The sequence below is a fragment of the Taudactylus pleione genome, unplaced genomic scaffold, assembly GCF_031769625.1.
Source record: "Taudactylus pleione unplaced genomic scaffold, aTauple2 ptg000607l, whole genome shotgun sequence".
Classification (NCBI taxonomy): domain Eukaryota; kingdom Metazoa; phylum Chordata; class Amphibia; order Anura; family Myobatrachidae; genus Taudactylus; species Taudactylus pleione.
This window is the reverse complement of record NW_028285009.1, coordinates 937503-956696: the sequence shown is the minus strand read 5'-3', so window position 1 is coordinate 956696 and position 19194 is coordinate 937503. Positions and strand designations below refer to the sequence as shown.

The 19194-nt window shown below is 46.6% G+C and overlaps 1 protein-coding gene across 1 annotated transcript in view; it reads right to left on the bottom strand.

Moving 5' to 3' along the window:
* Window positions 1-986: 986 nt before the first annotated feature.
* QARS1 (glutaminyl-tRNA synthetase 1) overlaps window positions 987-19194 on the bottom strand; it is a 77396-nt gene continuing 59188 nt past the window's right edge. The window contains exons 13-24 of the mRNA XM_088453992.1: window positions 12950-13058; window positions 12707-12837; window positions 10588-10680; window positions 9918-10055; window positions 9741-9828; window positions 9082-9225; window positions 8895-8999; window positions 8470-8562; window positions 5922-6049; window positions 5775-5841; window positions 3317-3442; window positions 987-1636 (exon numbers count right to left, since the gene is read on the bottom strand). Of these exons, the coding sequence (XP_088310118.1) occupies window positions 1586-1636; window positions 3317-3442; window positions 5775-5841; window positions 5922-6049; window positions 8470-8562; window positions 8895-8999; window positions 9082-9225; window positions 9741-9828; window positions 9918-10055; window positions 10588-10680; window positions 12707-12837; window positions 12950-13058 (1273 nt within the window). The 3' untranslated portion in view covers window positions 987-1585. The remainder of the gene's footprint in view (window positions 1637-3316; window positions 3443-5774; window positions 5842-5921; window positions 6050-8469; window positions 8563-8894; window positions 9000-9081; window positions 9226-9740; window positions 9829-9917; window positions 10056-10587; window positions 10681-12706; window positions 12838-12949; window positions 13059-19194) is intronic.

Sequence of the window (19194 nt, the reverse complement as noted above, 5' to 3'; positions counted from 1 at the left end):
GCACGGTTCCTTGTGCGTCAATGTTGCTTAATGAGACATCTTGTGAGCAGGTATAAATAATTAAGACTAATACGGCTGAGATCCAAGAGACATTCTAGTAATGTTTTCAATTTAGAGCAGTGATTTTGAATGAGCAAAATATATTCCAGTATATATCAGTCCACAGGACAGACCCTCCCTCCCAGCTCCCGATAACTTGCACGATGACTGCTGTAATAGAGGGAGGGGCGCAGTTTTAAAATATTTAATTAACAATGGTACGATGTACTTTGCCATTAGGCTTTGCGCTATAATACCGCTATAATTAGCAGTAGCTGCATCTGATCTCTGGGCTCCGTAAAAATACTTGTTAGGAGGTTCCAACTTTATGTATAATGGACCTGCTCAATAGGGGGAACGGTGCGCCCCCTCACCTGTGATGTAATATAATGGGAATTTGCTATATTGCATTACTGGTTTATAGCAGCACTAGACCACACATAGGAAGGCCCTTGTACTATAGCAAAAAATGAGCAAGTACAGGAATCTACTACAGATAACCCAATCATTTCTGCTTCAGTGTCATTTATCTGCATAGATACTAATTATGGCGCACAGGACAAAAGGTATTAACATACAACCTGTAGCAACGGATCGAAGGTGTGCTGCTGTTATAGTCCAAGGCTCCACTGGATATATAAATGTGATCACTATTAGTTACAGAGCTTTCTGTTCTATGCAGCAGGATGGCTATTGGAACAGCAGCCACGTTAGTCATTACCATACACATAAAGTTACCACTAGTACACATTTCTCAGATTCTTAGTATTACAGTGTAGCCACTTGTAATGGGGCAAATGTGTCACACAGTTACTTGGCGTTCTGGCACAGAGAGGGCGTGAGAAAACAGGCGACGCCACAATTCATCAAAATCTGTAGCCAGGACTGAAATTTGTTTCGCATATATAAAGAAAGAGGAAAAAACAAACCCAGCCAATCAAAAACAGTTCAAAATGCAATAATTTATTTATTAATAAGCTGCTATCCAAGTTATTCAGCATCAACATGGAGTCACACGTCCGCTGCGACACTCATTAATATCAGCTTCAGCTAGTCTCCTCAAACACTCCTCGGGTTTAGCCTTATTATTAATTAAATTAACTTAATTTAAAGCTCAGTGAGGGGACATTGGGATTGTCTATTACACTTGTATTGATCTTTATAACTATAACCTATCATCTCTCTCCTGGTTCCCGAAATCCTCATTTGGCGATTACAGAGAAGGTGGAGAAGTTCTGCTCTGTACCTTGGGGACGTTATACACGTTTTCAGGCTTTAACCTTAGTCCAAGACACAGGAGCCTAATGTGCTTATGTATGTATTGCCAGTAACGTGACGAATGATATACGACATACCCATTATGTTCTTCAAAATAAACATCACAGAAAAAAGGCACCAGGATTAGATATATGCATATTTATTACTTTCCCCAATGAAAATGTTAATAAAAACAATTTGGACTTTGGATAAAGCCTCGTTCCCCTCCTAGTTAAGGCAAGCGGTTGTTCTGGGTAACTGTGCAGAGTCTCTCCATAGCAGAGGTCATTCACACTTTCCCGGGATCCTCCTTAAGGGTGACCGTTCTATTAAAGACCATCTGAAATGGGAACCAGAAAACGTTATTACTGAACGCACAGAAATAGTTGAAAGACCCCACTGCTCATATTCTGACAGCACATCTACTTCTCAGTGATCCTGCCACAGCCGAGAATCATCATCCTATCGCAACTACTGCTTACATTACTGCTGGTGAAGGACTCTGGGTAATTTATTTCACACCGGTGATTACATGGAACAAGGGTTTTGAAATGTCAAAAGTAATCCCCATTTCCTAAGCAGAACTTACTATGGATATTTAAAAAGGGCATGTTCTGTTTTCTTAACACAGAAAGTATTTATGTTTCATATACACAAAGCTTGAAAGAAATTTTATGTAATATATTTTTTTAATCATTTTGTGCCTTAAATAAAGTCTGTGTATTTTGAACCATCAAAAAGCTAAAAATATTCCAGAATTCAGAATATTTGGATATGGGGGACTCATCCTGTAGTATCCCTTTATAGCCTGCCCGCTCCAAACTAGCTGAAAAATTGGAGGGTGCGTATAAAAAGTGACAAACCGCGCAGCCGTTTAAGCTGAAGTGGGCGTGGCTATGCACAATATGTCTCCTTGTCCGTCAGATATAGACCAATATCTCATAGCACGTCACATTAAGCAAATGAGTGGTACAAAATTCACTATATCAGACAAGTAAGAAGATTATTATTATTAACATCATATTAAAATAATATCATCCCCAGCAAGTGACTAATATATAACGACTAGATTATCTTCTCCAGCAATTCCTGGCAGGTACGGGCCCCAATCAAGGGTACAACAGATATATACCCATACACCTAGCCTCAATACGCCATATGGTGAAAAACCGTACGACCCAGCTTGCGCTGAGTCTTTTTCGCCTGGAAATGTGTCTTGGTTGCAAACATATGCGACAAATCGCTTCAGTCGCACACAGATATACAAGTGTCGCGTATCGAATTTGGTGCAACAGTTTCAATTGAATATAAAATGCTACAGTAGCTTTGAGTTAATGGCAACGAGTTGATTCCAGTTAGGACGTATTCGCACCCCACCTCTGTGACAGACTAAAATATCTTCAGCCCTTTCCCAAAGCCCCCCCCCCACAATGGCATCTGACATGGCACAGCAGGGGCATTTATGCAGCTAGTGCCCGGTTGACAGAAAGGTCAGGTGGGAGCCTAAGCAGGAAGGCTCCAGGTCCGAGTGATCGCTCCTGCACGTAAGTGAATAATCATCCAATCACGAATTGCACTAGAAGCTGAATCAATCTTCCCAAGAGGCCCCTGATAGAACTAATGCACTGTGCTTTGAAATATAGTTTAGCACAGACATCAGCGTTAAGCATTTGATTGGCTGAGCTAAATCCACACTGGTTATAGCAACTCCAACAACATGCTCTATACGGAAAGCGAGACTGTGTGTTTGCGCAGATTTACGTAGACTAATCTAACCTAGAACTATTCCACTTTTCCTGCCTGTCTGTGTGAGAGGTGAAATAGCAGAGGGAGACACCGCACCCCCCCACTTTGGACATCTCACTGATTGATAGTATAGCAATCACTTCTTGTCCCGGCAACGACCAACCATCTGCCAGGGGGTTTCAGTCATGCAAAAAGTTCCTGCGCAATAGCTATATAAGCAGCAGCAAGGTAATCCGCACACTACACAATGTAATCGCCATGAGGGCACGCTTACCTTCTCCTGAGTGGTGTCTGGATCCACAGAGAAATACCCCAGCCTCTCAAACTGGAACTTATCTAGCGATTTGCTGTTCTTTACAGACTGATCTACAATGGCATCTGGGATTATCGTCAGGGAGTTCTGTAACGGGCAGGAGGTAGTGTTAAAATACTTTCTCAACAGACGAATGGAAATAAGAGATCTGAGGAAACGGTCAGTCTACTAAAGATTATGAAACCCGCACCAGGTTACCAAAGGTAAAAAGATATATGAGGGATGTTCCTATAGCTATCCCTACAGATACCAATATTTTATTAAACTATAGGGGCTAAACACAAACGGTGCTAGCCATTGATTCAAAATGGTTATATGTACAAAGAGAAGAAAGGGAATCAATTTACATACGGGTGCACTCAAACCCTCCTAAACATAATAGCAGATAGCACGAAGGGTCCAATTAACGTTGTTATACTAATGAATCTTTCCACTTGGAGATAGCAAAAAATGCTGTGTTAATGAAATAATTATAACTGCATATGGCCTCATATAGATCTACTAAATATAGTCATATGAGCTAGTATACCCATAGGATTGAAAGGTAACTACAATTATGACTAAAGATAATGTATTATGCAGAGATAAATCCAGGAAATCGATCTTAAATAGCAGGTTTAAGCTGCTGCACAATCATTTTGGATTTCTGTTCACTTCAGATGCAGAATGCTGGCAACATTTGTATCTTTTTCCGAACCAATGATACAATTGGAGTTTTTGAGTTTCGATTCCCGTCAGCGCCTGGCCGACATCAGCAGAGTTCCCGGCAACGGAAGCCCGACAGCACTGGAAATCCGATCGTGGATAGGCAAGTATTCAGTCTAACCTAACCACCTAACCCTCCTTAGGGGTGCCTAACCCTAACCCCCTTTCCCGCTGCCTAAACCTAAGTCCCCCGGGGGGGGGGGGGGTGCCTAACCTTAACCCTCCCTCCCCCTAGCCCTAACCCTCCCGGGGGGGGTGCCCAGCCCTAAGTCCCCCCGGGTGGCCTAAACCTACCCCCCCCCCCCCCCACGGCTGTCCGCTCGCGGCACCCAGCATCCCTTCGATCGGAATGCCGGGCGCCGGTCTCCCGGCGTCGGGGAAATCTAGACGCCCGGCATTTCATCCCTCGCCGGGATATGACAGTTGGGAAGCCGGCAGGCGGTATTAAGGCAGTCGGCTTCCCGATTGTATACCGTACTAGTAATATCAACAAGCAGCATAACACACCGGGGCTCTCAGTTTACAAATAATTCAGTGAATAACATCTATAAATTATCGGATTGAGTCATTATTATCTGGAATTATTTAGTTTGCATGAACAACAATACACACTATGTAAAATACTAGATATTTACAAATAAAGACGGCACACGACCTTGTTTTTAAATACAACTTTATTTTTTCACATCATTCTGTGTTTTCCCATCACCTTATATCTTCGTCTTATTTATCTTTTTTTAATATTTCGCTTTATGAGGCCCTATTTCAGGGCATATTGGTAACAATGTGTGAATAAGTAATAACTAGCACAGACATATTTCAACGCTGTGCAAGTAAAATAGGTAATAAATAGCATTTTTATTGTAATTTGACAAGCCCGATGAATAATTTTAAAGTATATCCAATAAAGTTTAAAACATTTTATTTATTTAGGAGGGTTTGAGTGCACCCGTATGTAAATGGATTACCTTTCTTCTCTTTGTACATAGAAACGGTCAGTCTGTTTATTTTATTTTTATTTTGTGCAATTGCGACATTGACTTTGGCACTGTAACAGTTAAATGTCATTATGAAGCCTAGCAGACATTGTTACCTATAGCGCTCCATAGACAAATTCAATGGGGTCTGGGGGGGCCACACACGCCTGATGGAAGTTTGGAAAACAAAACAGGGACGGGCCTGGGTATCCCCTATCGGCAGTGACTTTTATACATTGCTTCATTATGTTTGAATCCTTGTAAGAATCTCTTATGAAGAGTCTGCTGCTATAATAGCATCTATCGATGTGTTTAGGTTATTGCACCAGAAACTCTGCGTCACATCTATAGCAGGTGAATAGCAGCAATGGAGGTCAGAAGGTCTGATTGATCCCAGGGTGATGAGGACCTGTGGAATTCTGCGCTAATCAGATAAGCATTTCACTACAGATTCAAAGTAGGCCCGTATTTAGCCTGAGATTAGTGCATGTCAATTGTGCATACTTCATACACTATGGGAGCTCCCCCCCTACCTTCTGTGGTCAAGAGAGTGTGGGGGCTCTGAGGCTGGTGCGGATCGGAGGAGGAAGAGCAGCCAACAATTATTTGGATTTCATTTTGGATATTGACTATATAAGCGCTGAGATCCAAAATCTATCAAGTCTCTCTCATAAAATAGAACAAGTGGTCACGGTCTGCTTAAAACATACACTTTTGTGGTTAGTGTGAGAACTTACATGGTTGACATCCGTTAAGAACCCACCAGGAACTTCAGAAGGGTCTTCAGGATTCTTGTGTAAGAAACTGAAACGAGACGACATTTGTTCACATTTTGTCACTGATGGACATGTGCAGAGACACCGCGTGTGTTGGGCGTTACTCACAGTGGGTCGTACAGGCGCACTTCACACACCAGAGGGTTAGACACCCAATGTATGAATGCCTTGGGTTTCTCAGCCACGTCAGACTTCAGGCAGGTCACCTCCAGCTCCACCACTTTTCCACTTCCATCCTATAAAGAAATAAGGGAGATACAGAAATGTACTGGGCATAGGCCAAAATCACTTCTCAGAGCGGAATACGTGGAGTGTGTATTCCACTAGAAGCCAGGATACATTTCATTATGCTCAGAACCAGGTTTTAAGGGCCCTTTTTTCGCTGTGTTCCACTGCAAACGCAATGCGAGAAGATAAAATACTATAGAATCACTGGTCTGAACAACCCAAAAGGGTTAAAATAGAGACATAAGCAGGTAGAACATGAACAGCCGTGTACAAGACACAGATGTGCGAGATGTGAAATAGCGCAGGACCAGTTGATGTCCCCACTTTGGAAATCTCACTGATATATTGTAGCATAGCTTCTTGTCCCAACAGTTACGGTAACTGCCGGGGGGTTTCAGCCATGCAAAGCAGCCTCTGCTATAAATGACAGAATGAAAGGGCTTGTAAGATGCAGAGTGCTGGGGGTATTCATATTCCCAAGATACAAGGGGTGGAAGGAAGGGGGAAGCCTTAATTTCTATACACCATTAGAGGAATCAACACCGATATCCACATCCACTCCCAATGGGTGTTGTATGAATAGTCGACATTCAGAAGGTCAACATGGACTTTATGCCGATAGATATGTCGACATTCAAAAATATATTGACATGTTCATAATATTGGCATTTAGCATGTGACACCAGAATGTCTACAACAAAAACATTTGAATGTTGACATATTGCCTGTCGGCAGCAAGTCCATCTGGACATTCAGACCGGATCCCACTTTCAAGCCTGGCACTGAACTCTGCATGATTTGGAAAACGCTCTTTTCTGGAGAAGCAGGAGCCCTGGCTGACAGAATGGGCCGTCCTGGACGGAGCTCTGGCTGACAGAATGGGCCGTCCTGGACGGAGCTCTGGCTGACAGAATGGGCCGTCCTGGACGGAGCTCTGGCTGACAGAATGGGCCGTCCTGGACGGAGCTCTGGCTGACAGAATGGGCCGTCCTGGACGGAGCTCTGGCTGACAGAATGGGCCGTCCTGGACGGAGCTCTGGCTGACAGAATGGGCCGTCCTGGACGGAGCTCTGGCTGACAGAATGGGCCGTCCTGAACGGAATATAGCATGCGGCTGGGAACTGTACAGCTTCCACGTAGCAGTCAGAAAGTTCACCCACAAATTATATTTTAGGAAAAAGGAAGATCCAATGGTTATCTGTCATTTTTATAATACACTGTCGGTTATCCTGCTTATGTAGCTTTTAGTGTTCATTCTAGCACCCTGCACTTGTCACAACCATTGCAGTTCCTCTTTTCTGCCTGGGGTGTCGCTCTCTGGTGCTTCTAGCACACTCAGCTGATGTAAAACTGCTGAGATACAGACCAGAGTGTGCTAGAAGCACCAGAGCGACACCCCAGGCAGGAAAGAGAAACTGTACAGTGACAAGTGCAGGGTGCTAGAATAAACACCAGCTTTCATGGGGAGCGAGGTCCCGATTTCAAGGGAAATATTCTCAAATGATGGATTGCATTAGTTTACTGCAGATTTTCACCATTTTCTTCAGTGTTTACAGACTTAGGCCCGTATTTAATTAGAAGCGGAGAGTCAGTTGCCGGACTTTGCTGTCATTGCTGGTTTCAGGTGTGAAAAAGTATTGTGCGCGTTCCTGCGTATCCAATTCCAAATCAGCGAAAACGGGACTCGGCGAAACTGAAATCGGCGAAAAGTTCTGTCAGTTTTGGGGAAATCAGCCCGACACCCCCCAAAAGATGCACTGACACGGGGGATCACTCTGGATACCCCCGAATAGCCCTGCTGAAAATATTTGGCCACTTTACATGGTCTCATTAGGTGCTATTTTGTGTCTTTAAAAAAGTGGTGAAGAATAGAATTTGAGTTTTTTTTTTGGTGACAATAACTAGTCCCATCAAATTTGGGGTACATGAAAATGGGTACTAGCATATTTTGAAGTTGCAAATGTGAAGTTTTTTAAAAAACGTGAAAAATCCACCTGCACCAACCACCTGCAATCAAAAAAACTGGGACAACTTGGGGACCCCCCTGGAGTCTATTTCGCTAGTTTTTAACTTTGTACCCAAACTACTTTTTTTGGGCGACCAGAAGTGGTTTTTTTTTTTTTTTTTTATTACGTAGTTATCCTTAGAGAGCCTGTCCCATGGGTGCTGGGTGTTTTTTTTATTTACTTGTACCACCAAACCCCAATTTTGCACTTTTCTCTGCCGGCTATTCATAGGCGAAACTTTTTCGCACATTACATTGCATTGCTTTGCTTTTCGCACCAGCGAAAACACGCTACAATTGAATACGGGGTGAAGTTGAAACCGGCGAAAATGACGTCATCGGCGAAAAAGTATCGCCGAAACTGACTTTTCGCTTCTAATTGAATATGGCCCTTAATATCATAGCGAACTATACAACACTCACCTTCACAATGTTCTGTACTGAGATGACGTATCCGGCATGTCTGAGACCTACAGGCTGGTCAGGGGTCAGGCGCTTATATCCCTTCTCCATCACCTACAAAATAATAGTTAAATACGTAGTACTTATATAAACATGTACAGTATGCTTATGGTTTACAATACATCCGCTCTCCTATACATTACTGCCACCTTGTGGCTGAAATCTTCAGACTTTGATCACCCTGATTATTTAAAAAAAAAAAAGAAAAAAAAAAAAAAAAAAAAGCCACACGAAGTACATCTACACCTTTACTATACTAGATGGTGGTGCGGAAACTTGAAGTTCCAACAAGGAAAGTCGCTGCGAGCCTACTTTTTATTGACATTCGGGGCTGTAAACGCCAATGGGTGATAAACCAGATGGCACAAAGGCCCTAAACGATTTACCTCTCTGAAGTCCGTCTGTTCAATGTATACGGTAGAGGAGAAAGGAACAGTGTGAAATCCTTTAGACTCGTCAGCTGGGAAATTTGGAACCGTGACTTCAAACGCCTGTCGGGAGAAATCAGCTGTTACATTACAGGACTTAAAGCCTAAACAAAATGAATGGCGCTATCGTCCCCGTCTGTCTCACCTGCTCTCCAGGGAAGTTAGTGATTGTGACTTTCAGAGGCTCCAGCACAGCCATGACCCGGGGGGCTGTCTCGTTTAGAACCTCTCTGACGCAGGCTTCCAGCAAGTGAGGCTCCATCGTTGTCTGAGCAACCGTAACCCCAACCTACGCGTGAGAGCATAAACCACGAAGGCTTAGTAGCAACATCTGATTAACAATGAATGTATCATTCCGATTCAGACTGGCTGCTTTAATAGAACAAGCCAAGGATTTAGATCAAACTGGATTTTTAATTGCCCCCTGACATTGCACACTTCTGACTGATGTAAATACAAGGCTGAAAGGGACCAGAACATGCAGCACATGTAGTAAAGGTTACAGCAGGAGCAAGGTAATAAATGACTCATCCAAATATTGAAAAATGTTCTTTAAATATATTATGAACCACAAATATATTAAATGGTTCCATATTATTTATATCCAAAGAATAATGATGCACTCTACGTACAGACCTGTAACGTTTACAAAACATCATTTGATATTTTAAGAATGAGCCTATTAATCAGGACAGTTCTAAGCTCTACACAAGTCACCATGTGCTACTGTGCGACCAGTCTACTATATTGGAAGCAGACACCACTGTGCGTGTTTTAGGAAGGAGCTGATAAACCCATCCGTACCCGTGCACAGAAGTTGTTAATGGCTTCTGGTGGGAATCCTCTTCGCCGCAGAGCCGTCAGCGTGAAGAGGCGAGGGTCATCCCAGTCTCTGCATTGGGGGGAGAAGCACTTTAGGGGCTGATCAGAAAAGCAACAGTAAAGAAGGAGTTTTGCATGCGCAAATAACCCCTCACCTACCTGACAGCTCCAGTCTCCACCAGCTTGATAATCTTCCTCTTTGACACCACCGTATAGTGCAGGTTCAGCCGTCCATATTCCCACTGCACGGGGCAGTAAACGTCCAGCGCATTACACAGCCAGAAGTACGACGACCGTCTGTGAAAAGATTTAGAGATTAGGTGTATTATCTAGCGAATGCAATCTCGGTCTACGCTAGGCCACGAAAATGTCAAAGATCAGTCTACTTGAAAGCCGTACTGAAAATTATCATATTGCATCGACATGTCTGCAGAGCCCACTGAGAAAGAAAATAAATAAGTAAAATAAAAGATAACCACATAGTAGAGACCAGTTTAAGAGAGCTGGGGGCCACTTCAGCCTACCAGCTGGACAGCCCTGAACTGGTAGAAGCTACAGGTTCTGTGCAAGACGTGAAATTGAGCAGTAACACACAGTTCTGCCCATTGGATCTCTTACGGCTTTTCTCTGGCACCATTTCTTGCCCCCCAGTATCTATGGACAAAAAATAGCCGGGGGTTTTAACGATGCAAACCATTCACAAGCCTCCCACAACCCCCTTAGTTTTCATTCATTGTGCTGGGTGTCTAGTATACTGGCTGCTTCTGGGGGAGAGGGGGCATCTCATTGTTTAGTTGCAGCCTTGCTAGCAGCTTCCAAATACTCCTACCTGGCCTGGAACTCTTTGGTGCAGAGAGAATGGGTGATGTGTTCTATGGAATCACAGAGGCAGTGCGTATAGTCGTATGTGGGATATATACACCTGTGGAAAAAAGATTAGGATGGGATCAGAAGAGGGGACTAGTCCAGCACCATTTAGTGCAGACATGCACAGCAACATCATAATGTAGAGGTGCCCAAACTCCACCATTGCAGTCCAGGTTTTACGGCTATTCATGCTTGTCCGAGGTAGTAATGAAGTCATCTGTGCTCAAGCATGGATATCCTGAAAACCTGGAATTTTTGTACCCAGTCTTGTGGAGCAGAACCCAGGAATTCGGATGCATGGGAGATGCCAGTAACCGTGCAGACAGCCCTCGGGCACAGAGGCCAGATCACTGCTGGAATAATGGTGCCCGCTGTGGTGGTTGGACGACGGCTGCAACACACAGAGCTCATCTTACAGCCATGCTCACCCAACATACCCTATAACCATTCTTTTTTGTATATTCAGTTTTTATTAGAATATTTAGAAAAAAAATTACATGTGATATAAACATTTCACCTCTGATAAACCCGAAACAAATAATAATTAAATATTCGTTTTCTTAGAAAAATCAGGCTAATAGCACAAATAACACAATCTATATCAGATATATAATATATCAGAAAAGAAAAATCACATCGCAAACAAAAAGTTTTTTTTTTTAAAAGGAAAACAAACAAAAAAAACAAACTATAAAAAGAAAAACAGAGAGAAAGAGAAGGACACGAATAGAAAAGCAGAGAAGGGAAGGGAGGAGAAGAAAGAAGAAAAGGAGGGACTATCGTGTGTATAAGAGTAAGAATAGTTGTTATTCTAAGAATCATAATTTATATTGTGGATGAGGTGGAAGACATATAGTTCCTGTATGTATCTGAAGACTTATAGTCTAGCCAAGGAGACCAGGTATTGGCAAATTCAGAGGGCTTATCTAGAGAGGAATATAAAATATCTTCCATTGACATAAAATAATCAAGCCTACAAAACCAATCTTTACGTGTAGGAGGAGTGGTAGATCTCCAGAGTACAGGTATTACGGCTCGAGCTGCGTTACTCAGATGGCGAAGCAGGGATTTCTTAAACTGAGACAATGGGACCGACGAATGGTTAATTAACCAAAATTCAGGGCCTGTGGGAACGGGAAAGCCTAAAATTTGTTGGGAGATAGAGATAACATCGGACCAAAAATTTGATAGTGAAGGACAATCCCACCAAATATGTCGGAGAGAGCCCACAGTGGAAGAACATCTCCAACAAGTATTGGGAACTGATGGGAAACCCTATAACCATTCTATAGCTTTTATATAGAATCATCATGTAGAACTACGTTCGTTCTGGGCGCTGCAACATTTTCCTTCTGTATGTGTGGCTAGTGGAATAAGGACATGAAGGTGCAGCACAAATATCTATTTATGATCTAGGGGTCTATGTACTAAGCAGTGATAAGTGACAGAGTGAGAAGTGATAAGTCTGTGATAAGTGCCAGCCAATCAGCTCCCAACTGTCATCTCACAGGCTGTGATTGAAAAATGACAGTTGGGAGCTGATTGGCTGATACCTTATCACAGACTTATAACTTCTCACTCTGTCTCCTAACACTGCTTAGTACATAGACCCCTTAGTACGGAAGCTGCGTCCAGTAACATTTACAAGCCTACGTGGAAATGTCTGCAAAACGCAAGGGATTGGACGTGTCCTATAAACACGCTAGAACCAGGTGACCGCAGGTTACTGACCTCTGACCTTTTCCAACGTTCACGCAGAATCAGTATGGCTCCCCCCCTCATAACACTCATGCAAAAATTATAATCAGGTTGCTAAAACTGTGTAAATGTTACTAGTAACTAATAGGAGTCAATTCAAACTTAGTTTGAATGCGCAGTTCAATAATGCAAATTTACTTTGCCCTGAGTAACATGAGACATATGATGCAAAATACAGGTATTTATGCATATATATAACTAACTGGAAGATAGTTATTATACGGAAGTGCTGAGACTATGGGACCGGTTTTGATTGTGAAACAAACAGCAGATGTGATGTCATTGGAGGACATGGTCTTATTCCCGGTAATTCTGGGACTTACCATTTGTCTCCTGAGCAGTGGTGAGGGGTGTATTTTATCCGATACGCCACTGGGTCCATCTTCCCATCCTCCATTACTATCTTCATCCTTAGTGTCACTTCCCCCTCAGCAAATTTCCCCTTCCTCATTCCCTGGGAGCACAAATAAGACGTCAGACAAATGATCAATGATCCCGGATAGGTTATGGGAAGAAAGTACAGGATCTGGCCAACTTGTACATTAGTGAATTACAAACCTATTTACCTGGAAAAGAAGCAGCGATTCTTCAACTGGTCGGTCTCTCCAAGGGGACGGTGGCGGATTGTGTCCTTTTATTTCATCCACCTTTTGGTGGCAGGCGTAGGCGTGTCCCCTGAAATAGATATAACCGCAGAGGAATCATGCAGTGTGTGCGCCACATTGCGGCATTTATTATTAGATAAACAGTTTTGTTTTCAGTGACCAATGAGAAAAGGAGGGGGGTGGTGGGGGGGCGGGTGCTAGGGGCAGACCAAAAACGGCACAGACCATTGAGATCACCACCATAGTGCAAAAAGTGCTTCGATACGGTTACCCGTAGATCAAACTAGTCTGTGCAATACAAGAATCATTACCCAAGTGAACAAGGGGCCTATTCCTACTTTAAATAGCATGGAGCCTACTAGTACCTTTGTGGCAGTAATGTCTAAAAAGAGCAAATATTACACATATTACAAAGTAGTATTCACCTCCACCAGTTGCGTGTATGGAATCTAAAGCTGGGTACACACTAGAGGATATTTTGAACGATTTGGCAGATTCCGAGGCATCGGAGCGACAAATCGTTCATACCGTCCAGTGTGTACGCACTATCACGATGCAGACGCACGCTCCCGCAAGTCGCCCGTCGCATCCCCGGATCTTTTGTACATGCAGAAAGATCTGAGGACGTCTCTAGCGATGCCATGCAGCGTGGGTCCCCGCTACCGCCCCTCCAACATTCCATCGCTGCCGGCATCAGCAAGAGTGTATGCAGTTTGCAGACGCCGCCGGGTCAGTCGCAAACGATGTCGTGCTGGGTACACATAGGACCTGATTCAGACCCGCTCGCATGTGGGTCGATTGTGGGGCATTGCGCACACGCGGCGTACGCAAGCCCCGTAGCGAGTGAGAAATTCACTCGCTCCTGGTCTCGCTGCAAACGGGGCGGCTATCGATGTTGATCGACAGCTCGCCCCGTTTTGTAGGCGGGGAGGGGGAGTGGCTGGACAAACGGAGGCGTTTGTGGGCGGCCCTACTGACATCACCAGTGATGTCAATAACAAGAGATATGGTAAGAACTTACCTTTGTTATCTCTGTTTCTACGAAGTCCATAGGGTCCACAGGGTTGACCTTGGGTATAGCTGGATCTGGATCCACGGGCACCACGCAGTTAAAGCTTTAGCTGCTCCCAGGATGCACTTGGGTCCGTCCTCCTCTATACCCCGCCCCCGGCCACAGCACCTCAGTTGGTAAGCAGCCAAGGCCGGAGGAGGAGACTAAACAGAGAAGGAAGACTGGAACACACAAGAAACCATACTCACAGAAATGGGAGACGGAAAACCGGTGACCAGCCACACAGCCCATTTGAAGCCAGGTGCGTCAGGGCGGGCGTCCTGTGGACCCTATGGACTTCGTAGAAACAGAGATAACAAAGGTAAGTTCTTACCATATCTCTTGTTTTCTACTTCAGGGTCCATAGAGGGTCCGCAGGGTTGACCTTGGGGATGTCCCAAAGCAGTACAACTAAGGGCGGGGACGCTCCTGTGCTGAAAGGAGTACCCGGCGCCCAAAGGATGCATCCTGAGAGGCAAAGGTGTCAAACGCATAGAACCTCAAAAACGTTTGAATTGAAGACCAAGTGGCCGCCTTACACAGCTGAACAGCAGAAGCGCCACGTCTAGCAGCCCAAGAGGGACCCACAGAACGAATGGAATGAGCCTTAACAGAGGCTGGCACAGGTAAGCCCTCCTGTGCATAAGCCTCACAAATAACGGAACGAAGCCAACGGGCTAACGTTTGTTTGTTGGCAGGCAAACCCCTCTTGTGAAAACCAAAGAGGATAAACAAGGAATCAGACTTCCTAACCGAAGCCGTACGGTCTACATAAATTCTAAGCGCCCGGACCACATCTAAGGAAATCTCACCAGCTGAAAGATCAGGGGACTGAAAAGCTGGCACAACAAGTTCCTGATTAATATGGAACTTCGAGACCACTTTGGGCAAAAACTCAGGACGAGTGCGGAGCACCGCTCTGTCCTGGTGAAAAATCAGGAAAGGAGGGCGACAGGAAAGCGCCCCCAATTCAGACACCCTCCTGGCCGAAGCAATTGCCAGGAGAAAAACAGTCTTAAATGTCAGCCACTTGAGCTCCACCGCCTCAAGAGGCTCAAACGGAGGACCCTGCAGGACCCGTAGCACCACCGCCAAGTCCCAAGGAGCCACAAAGGGAGGCTGGATCCTGAGAACACCTTGGAAAAAGGTGTGAACGTCTGGTAGTATTGCAATCCGCCGTTGAAACCACACGGACAAGGCGGACACATGAACCTTCAGAGATGCAAGGCGTAAGCCGAGATCCAATCCTGACTGAAGAAATTCCAAGATCCTAGAAACTCGGAACACCTGAGGATCATAATGTCTGGACTCACACCACTGAAAGTAAGTGTGCCACACTCTGTGATAAATCCGTGCTGAAGCAGGCTTGCGTGCCCTGAGCATGGTACCAATAACCGAACTGGAGAAGCCCCGAGACCTCAAGACGGCTGTCTCAAGAGCCACGCCGTCAAAGACAGTCGACCCAGATCTGGGTAAAGGCAGGGCCCCTGAGACAACAGGTCCCGACGCTGAGGAAGAAGGTACAGAGCGTCGATGGAGAGGCTCCTGAGATCGGAGTACCAAGGACGTCTGGGCCACGCCGGAGCTACCAGCACGAGCATGCCGCCGTCCTGCTTGAATTTCCGCAGAACCCGAGGAAGCAGGGACATCGGAGGAAACAGATACGCCAGGTGAAACGTCCATTTCACCGACAGCGCGTCCACCAGACTTGCACCTGCGTCTCTTGTCCTTGACCCGTAAACGGGCAACTTGTGATTGTGACGGGAGGCCATCAAGTCCAGCTCCGGCAGTCCCCACCTGTCCACGAGTAGCTGAAACACCTCTGGGTGAAGCGACCATTCCCCGGGATGCACGTCGTGACGGCTGAGGAAGTCCGCCTCCCAATTGATGACTCCGGGGATGAAGACCGCCGAGATCGCTGGAATGTGACCCTCCGCCCAAGTCAGGATACGAGACACCTCCGACATCGCTGCCTGACTGCGAGTTCCGCCTTGGTGGTTGATATACGCCACCGTGGTGGCGTTGTCGGACTGCACCTGTACCGCCCTTCCGTGAAGAGCGGGGCCGGACGACTGCAGGGCCCTGTATACTGCCCGCAGTTCCAGGATGTTGATGGGGAGAAATGCTTCTTCCGCTGACCAACGACCCTGAAGCGACAAAGAGCCGGTCACTGCCCCCCAACCCCGGAGACTGGCATCCGACGTGAGCAGGACCCAGTCCAGGATCCAAAATGGGCGCCCCTCAACCAGATGAGCTGTCTGAAGCCACCAAGCCAAAGATTGCCGAACGTCCGGAGACAACACCAGCACCTGAGAGCGGATCCGGTGAGGTAACCCGTTCCATTCTGATAGAATCAGCCCCTGCAGGGGCCGGGAATGGAACTGGGCAAATTCCACCATGTCGAATGTCGACACCATGGACCCCAGAACTCTCATAGCCAAATGGACCGACAGGCGGCAACGGCTCAGGCAACTGCGTATCCGCAGCTGTAGGGAGGCGACCTTCTCCGGAGTCAGGAAGATCCTTTGCTGACGCGAATCCAGCAGGACTCCCAAATGAACCATCCGCTGTGATGGAATCAGGGAGGACTTTTCCAATTTATCAACCACCCGTGTGCTTGCAGGCAAGCGATCGTCAGGTGGAGATGTTGAAGCAGTACCTCCGGGGAGCTCGCCAGCAACAGGAGGTCGTCCAGATACGGCAGCAGCCGTACATTCTGGTTCCGAAGATGTGCGGCCATGACCGCCATAATCTTCGTGAACACCCTCGGTGCCGTGGAGAGACCAAAGGGTAGCGCCCGGAACTGATAGTGGTGTTGAAGGATAGCGAACCTCAGATACCGCTGGTGTGAAGATGCTATCGGAACATGGAGGTAGGCGTCCTGGATGTCCAGGGACACCATGTAATCCCCCGGTTCCATCGCCAGAATGATGGAACGTAACGTTTCCATCCTGAACTTGGGAACTCTGAGGAATTTGTTCAGAGACTTCAAGTTGAGGATAGGGCAATCAGAACCATTGGGTTTCTGCACCAGAAACAGAGACGAATAATACCCCGTCCCTCGTTGTGATAGAGGAACGGGAACAATGACCCCTGCTTTCAGCAAGGACTCTATAGCCTCCTGAACCTGTAACGCCTTGGTCTTGTCCTGAGAAGGACTTGTGCAGAAAAACTGGTGGGGTGGTCTGTGCCGAAAAGACAGGGCGTACCCCTGGGAGACCACTTCTCGAACCCAGGCATCCGTGGTGGTATTGTGCCAGCACTGGGCAAATAGAAGAAGTCGGACTCCCACTCTGAGGTCCCCCAGAGGGAGGCCCGTCCCATCAGGCCGCAGGTTTATCTTCCTGCTTGGAAGAAGGGCGCCGAGCACTCCAGGCTTGCTTCTTGGGTTTAGAGGCCGTCTTACTCGCAGACTGTCTCGGGAAGGACTGACCTTTCGCCTTACCCTGAACCCGAAAGGAACGAAAAGCCGAACTCCGAACCTTAGCAGGCAGTGCCGCCGAAGGGAGGAAGGCCGACTTGGATTTAGCCAGGGTGTCCACTATTTTGTCCAAGTCTGGACCAAATAGTAATTCCCCATTGAAAGGTAAGGCCTCCAGACCTTTCTTTGAGTCCGCTCTCCAGGACCGCAACCATAAGGATCGGCGGGCAGACACCGCTGCAGCCGATACCCGCGAGGTCAGCAGACTAGCATCTAAAGAAGCTTCTCCAATGTAAGAAGCAGCGTCCCTCATTTGTCCCAACAACGCCCGCTGGACATCCGGAGCGTCGTCCGGGAAGGTATCTTCCAATGCATTGGCCCACCCCTCAATGGCCTTGGCCACCTAGGAGATGGCCATGGACGGTCGGGCCACCGCCCCGGAGAGGGAGTAAATAGACTTTAAGCAAGTCTCAACTTTCCTGTCCGTGGGATCCTTCAGCGAGGATATCGACGGTAATGGTAAGGTGGTGCCCCGAGTTAAACGGGTGACATGGGAATCCACCGCCGGTGGAGTTTCCCATTTTTTACAATGTGCCTCAGGGAAGGGGTAATTAGAAGCCAACTGCTTCTGAGGAAGGAATCTCTTACTGGGCGCCTGCCAAGCTACCGCCATATGATCCGTCAACTGATCCGACAGGGGAAACACCGCAGAAGCCACCTTAGTTTTTTTGAAACTAGGAAACTTCGACTTAGGAACCGGTGCCTCATCCTCTATAAGAAGAATAGCTCGCACCGCCCTAACTAGTGCTCGCACATTAATGGACGACTTGGTATCCATTTCCTGGACCGAGGCGTCCGAGTCAGTGTCATCAGGGACCTCCCCATCATCTGAGGAACCCTCTGAGTCCGATACCTGAGCAGCCCGTGTCATGAGTGGGCGTTTTGAAATCCTAGAAGGCATGTCAGTCTGCAACATTGACTGAAAAGCCGAGGAAGCGGCCGCCAAATTTTGCACGGAGTTGGAGAGCACATCCACCCAGGGTGGAGGAGTCACCATAGGGGCCTGAAAAGGTACCACAGGCTGCTGCGGCACAGGGGAAGCCTGTATATACATAGGCAACCCCGCATAGGGACCCACCGACTGAGACCCAGGAGGACTCCGCGGTAACTGCGGGACACCCGGGGAATGGGGGATGGTCGGCTGGGGCAACGCCCTAGTAGGGAGAGCAGTCGGGACCGACAGACGGTCCGCAATAGACACCAGCACTTGAGAAAACATCGCCCACGGTGGTTCCTGCGCCAGAGAAGGTCTGGATGGGCCAGGAGCCACCTGGCATCGACTACACAGGCCATCCTGTGACAAATCCTCCCTATCTACTCCTGCAGAACAGCGTCCGCAGGAGGCCAACACCGGAGCCACTGAGCGCTCAACCTCCTCGTCTGACATGACAGAATATCTTATATAGTCAAAAAATATATCTGGCAACAGGGCAGAAGAAAATGCACTCACCGGTGTGCTAAACAACAGCCCACAATACGGCACTGTGTAGCACACAACTGTATGTGACGGACCTCACAAATACGTGATCTATATAAGTGAGGTCAGTAGAAACGCCCCTCCCCCACACACCTGTAGGGCTTGTAGGAGAAGTAAAGGGACAGGTATAAGCTGACAGTAAGCGGAAAATAAGCACAGACAGGCAGCACTAGCAAAAGTCACATACCATGCAGGAA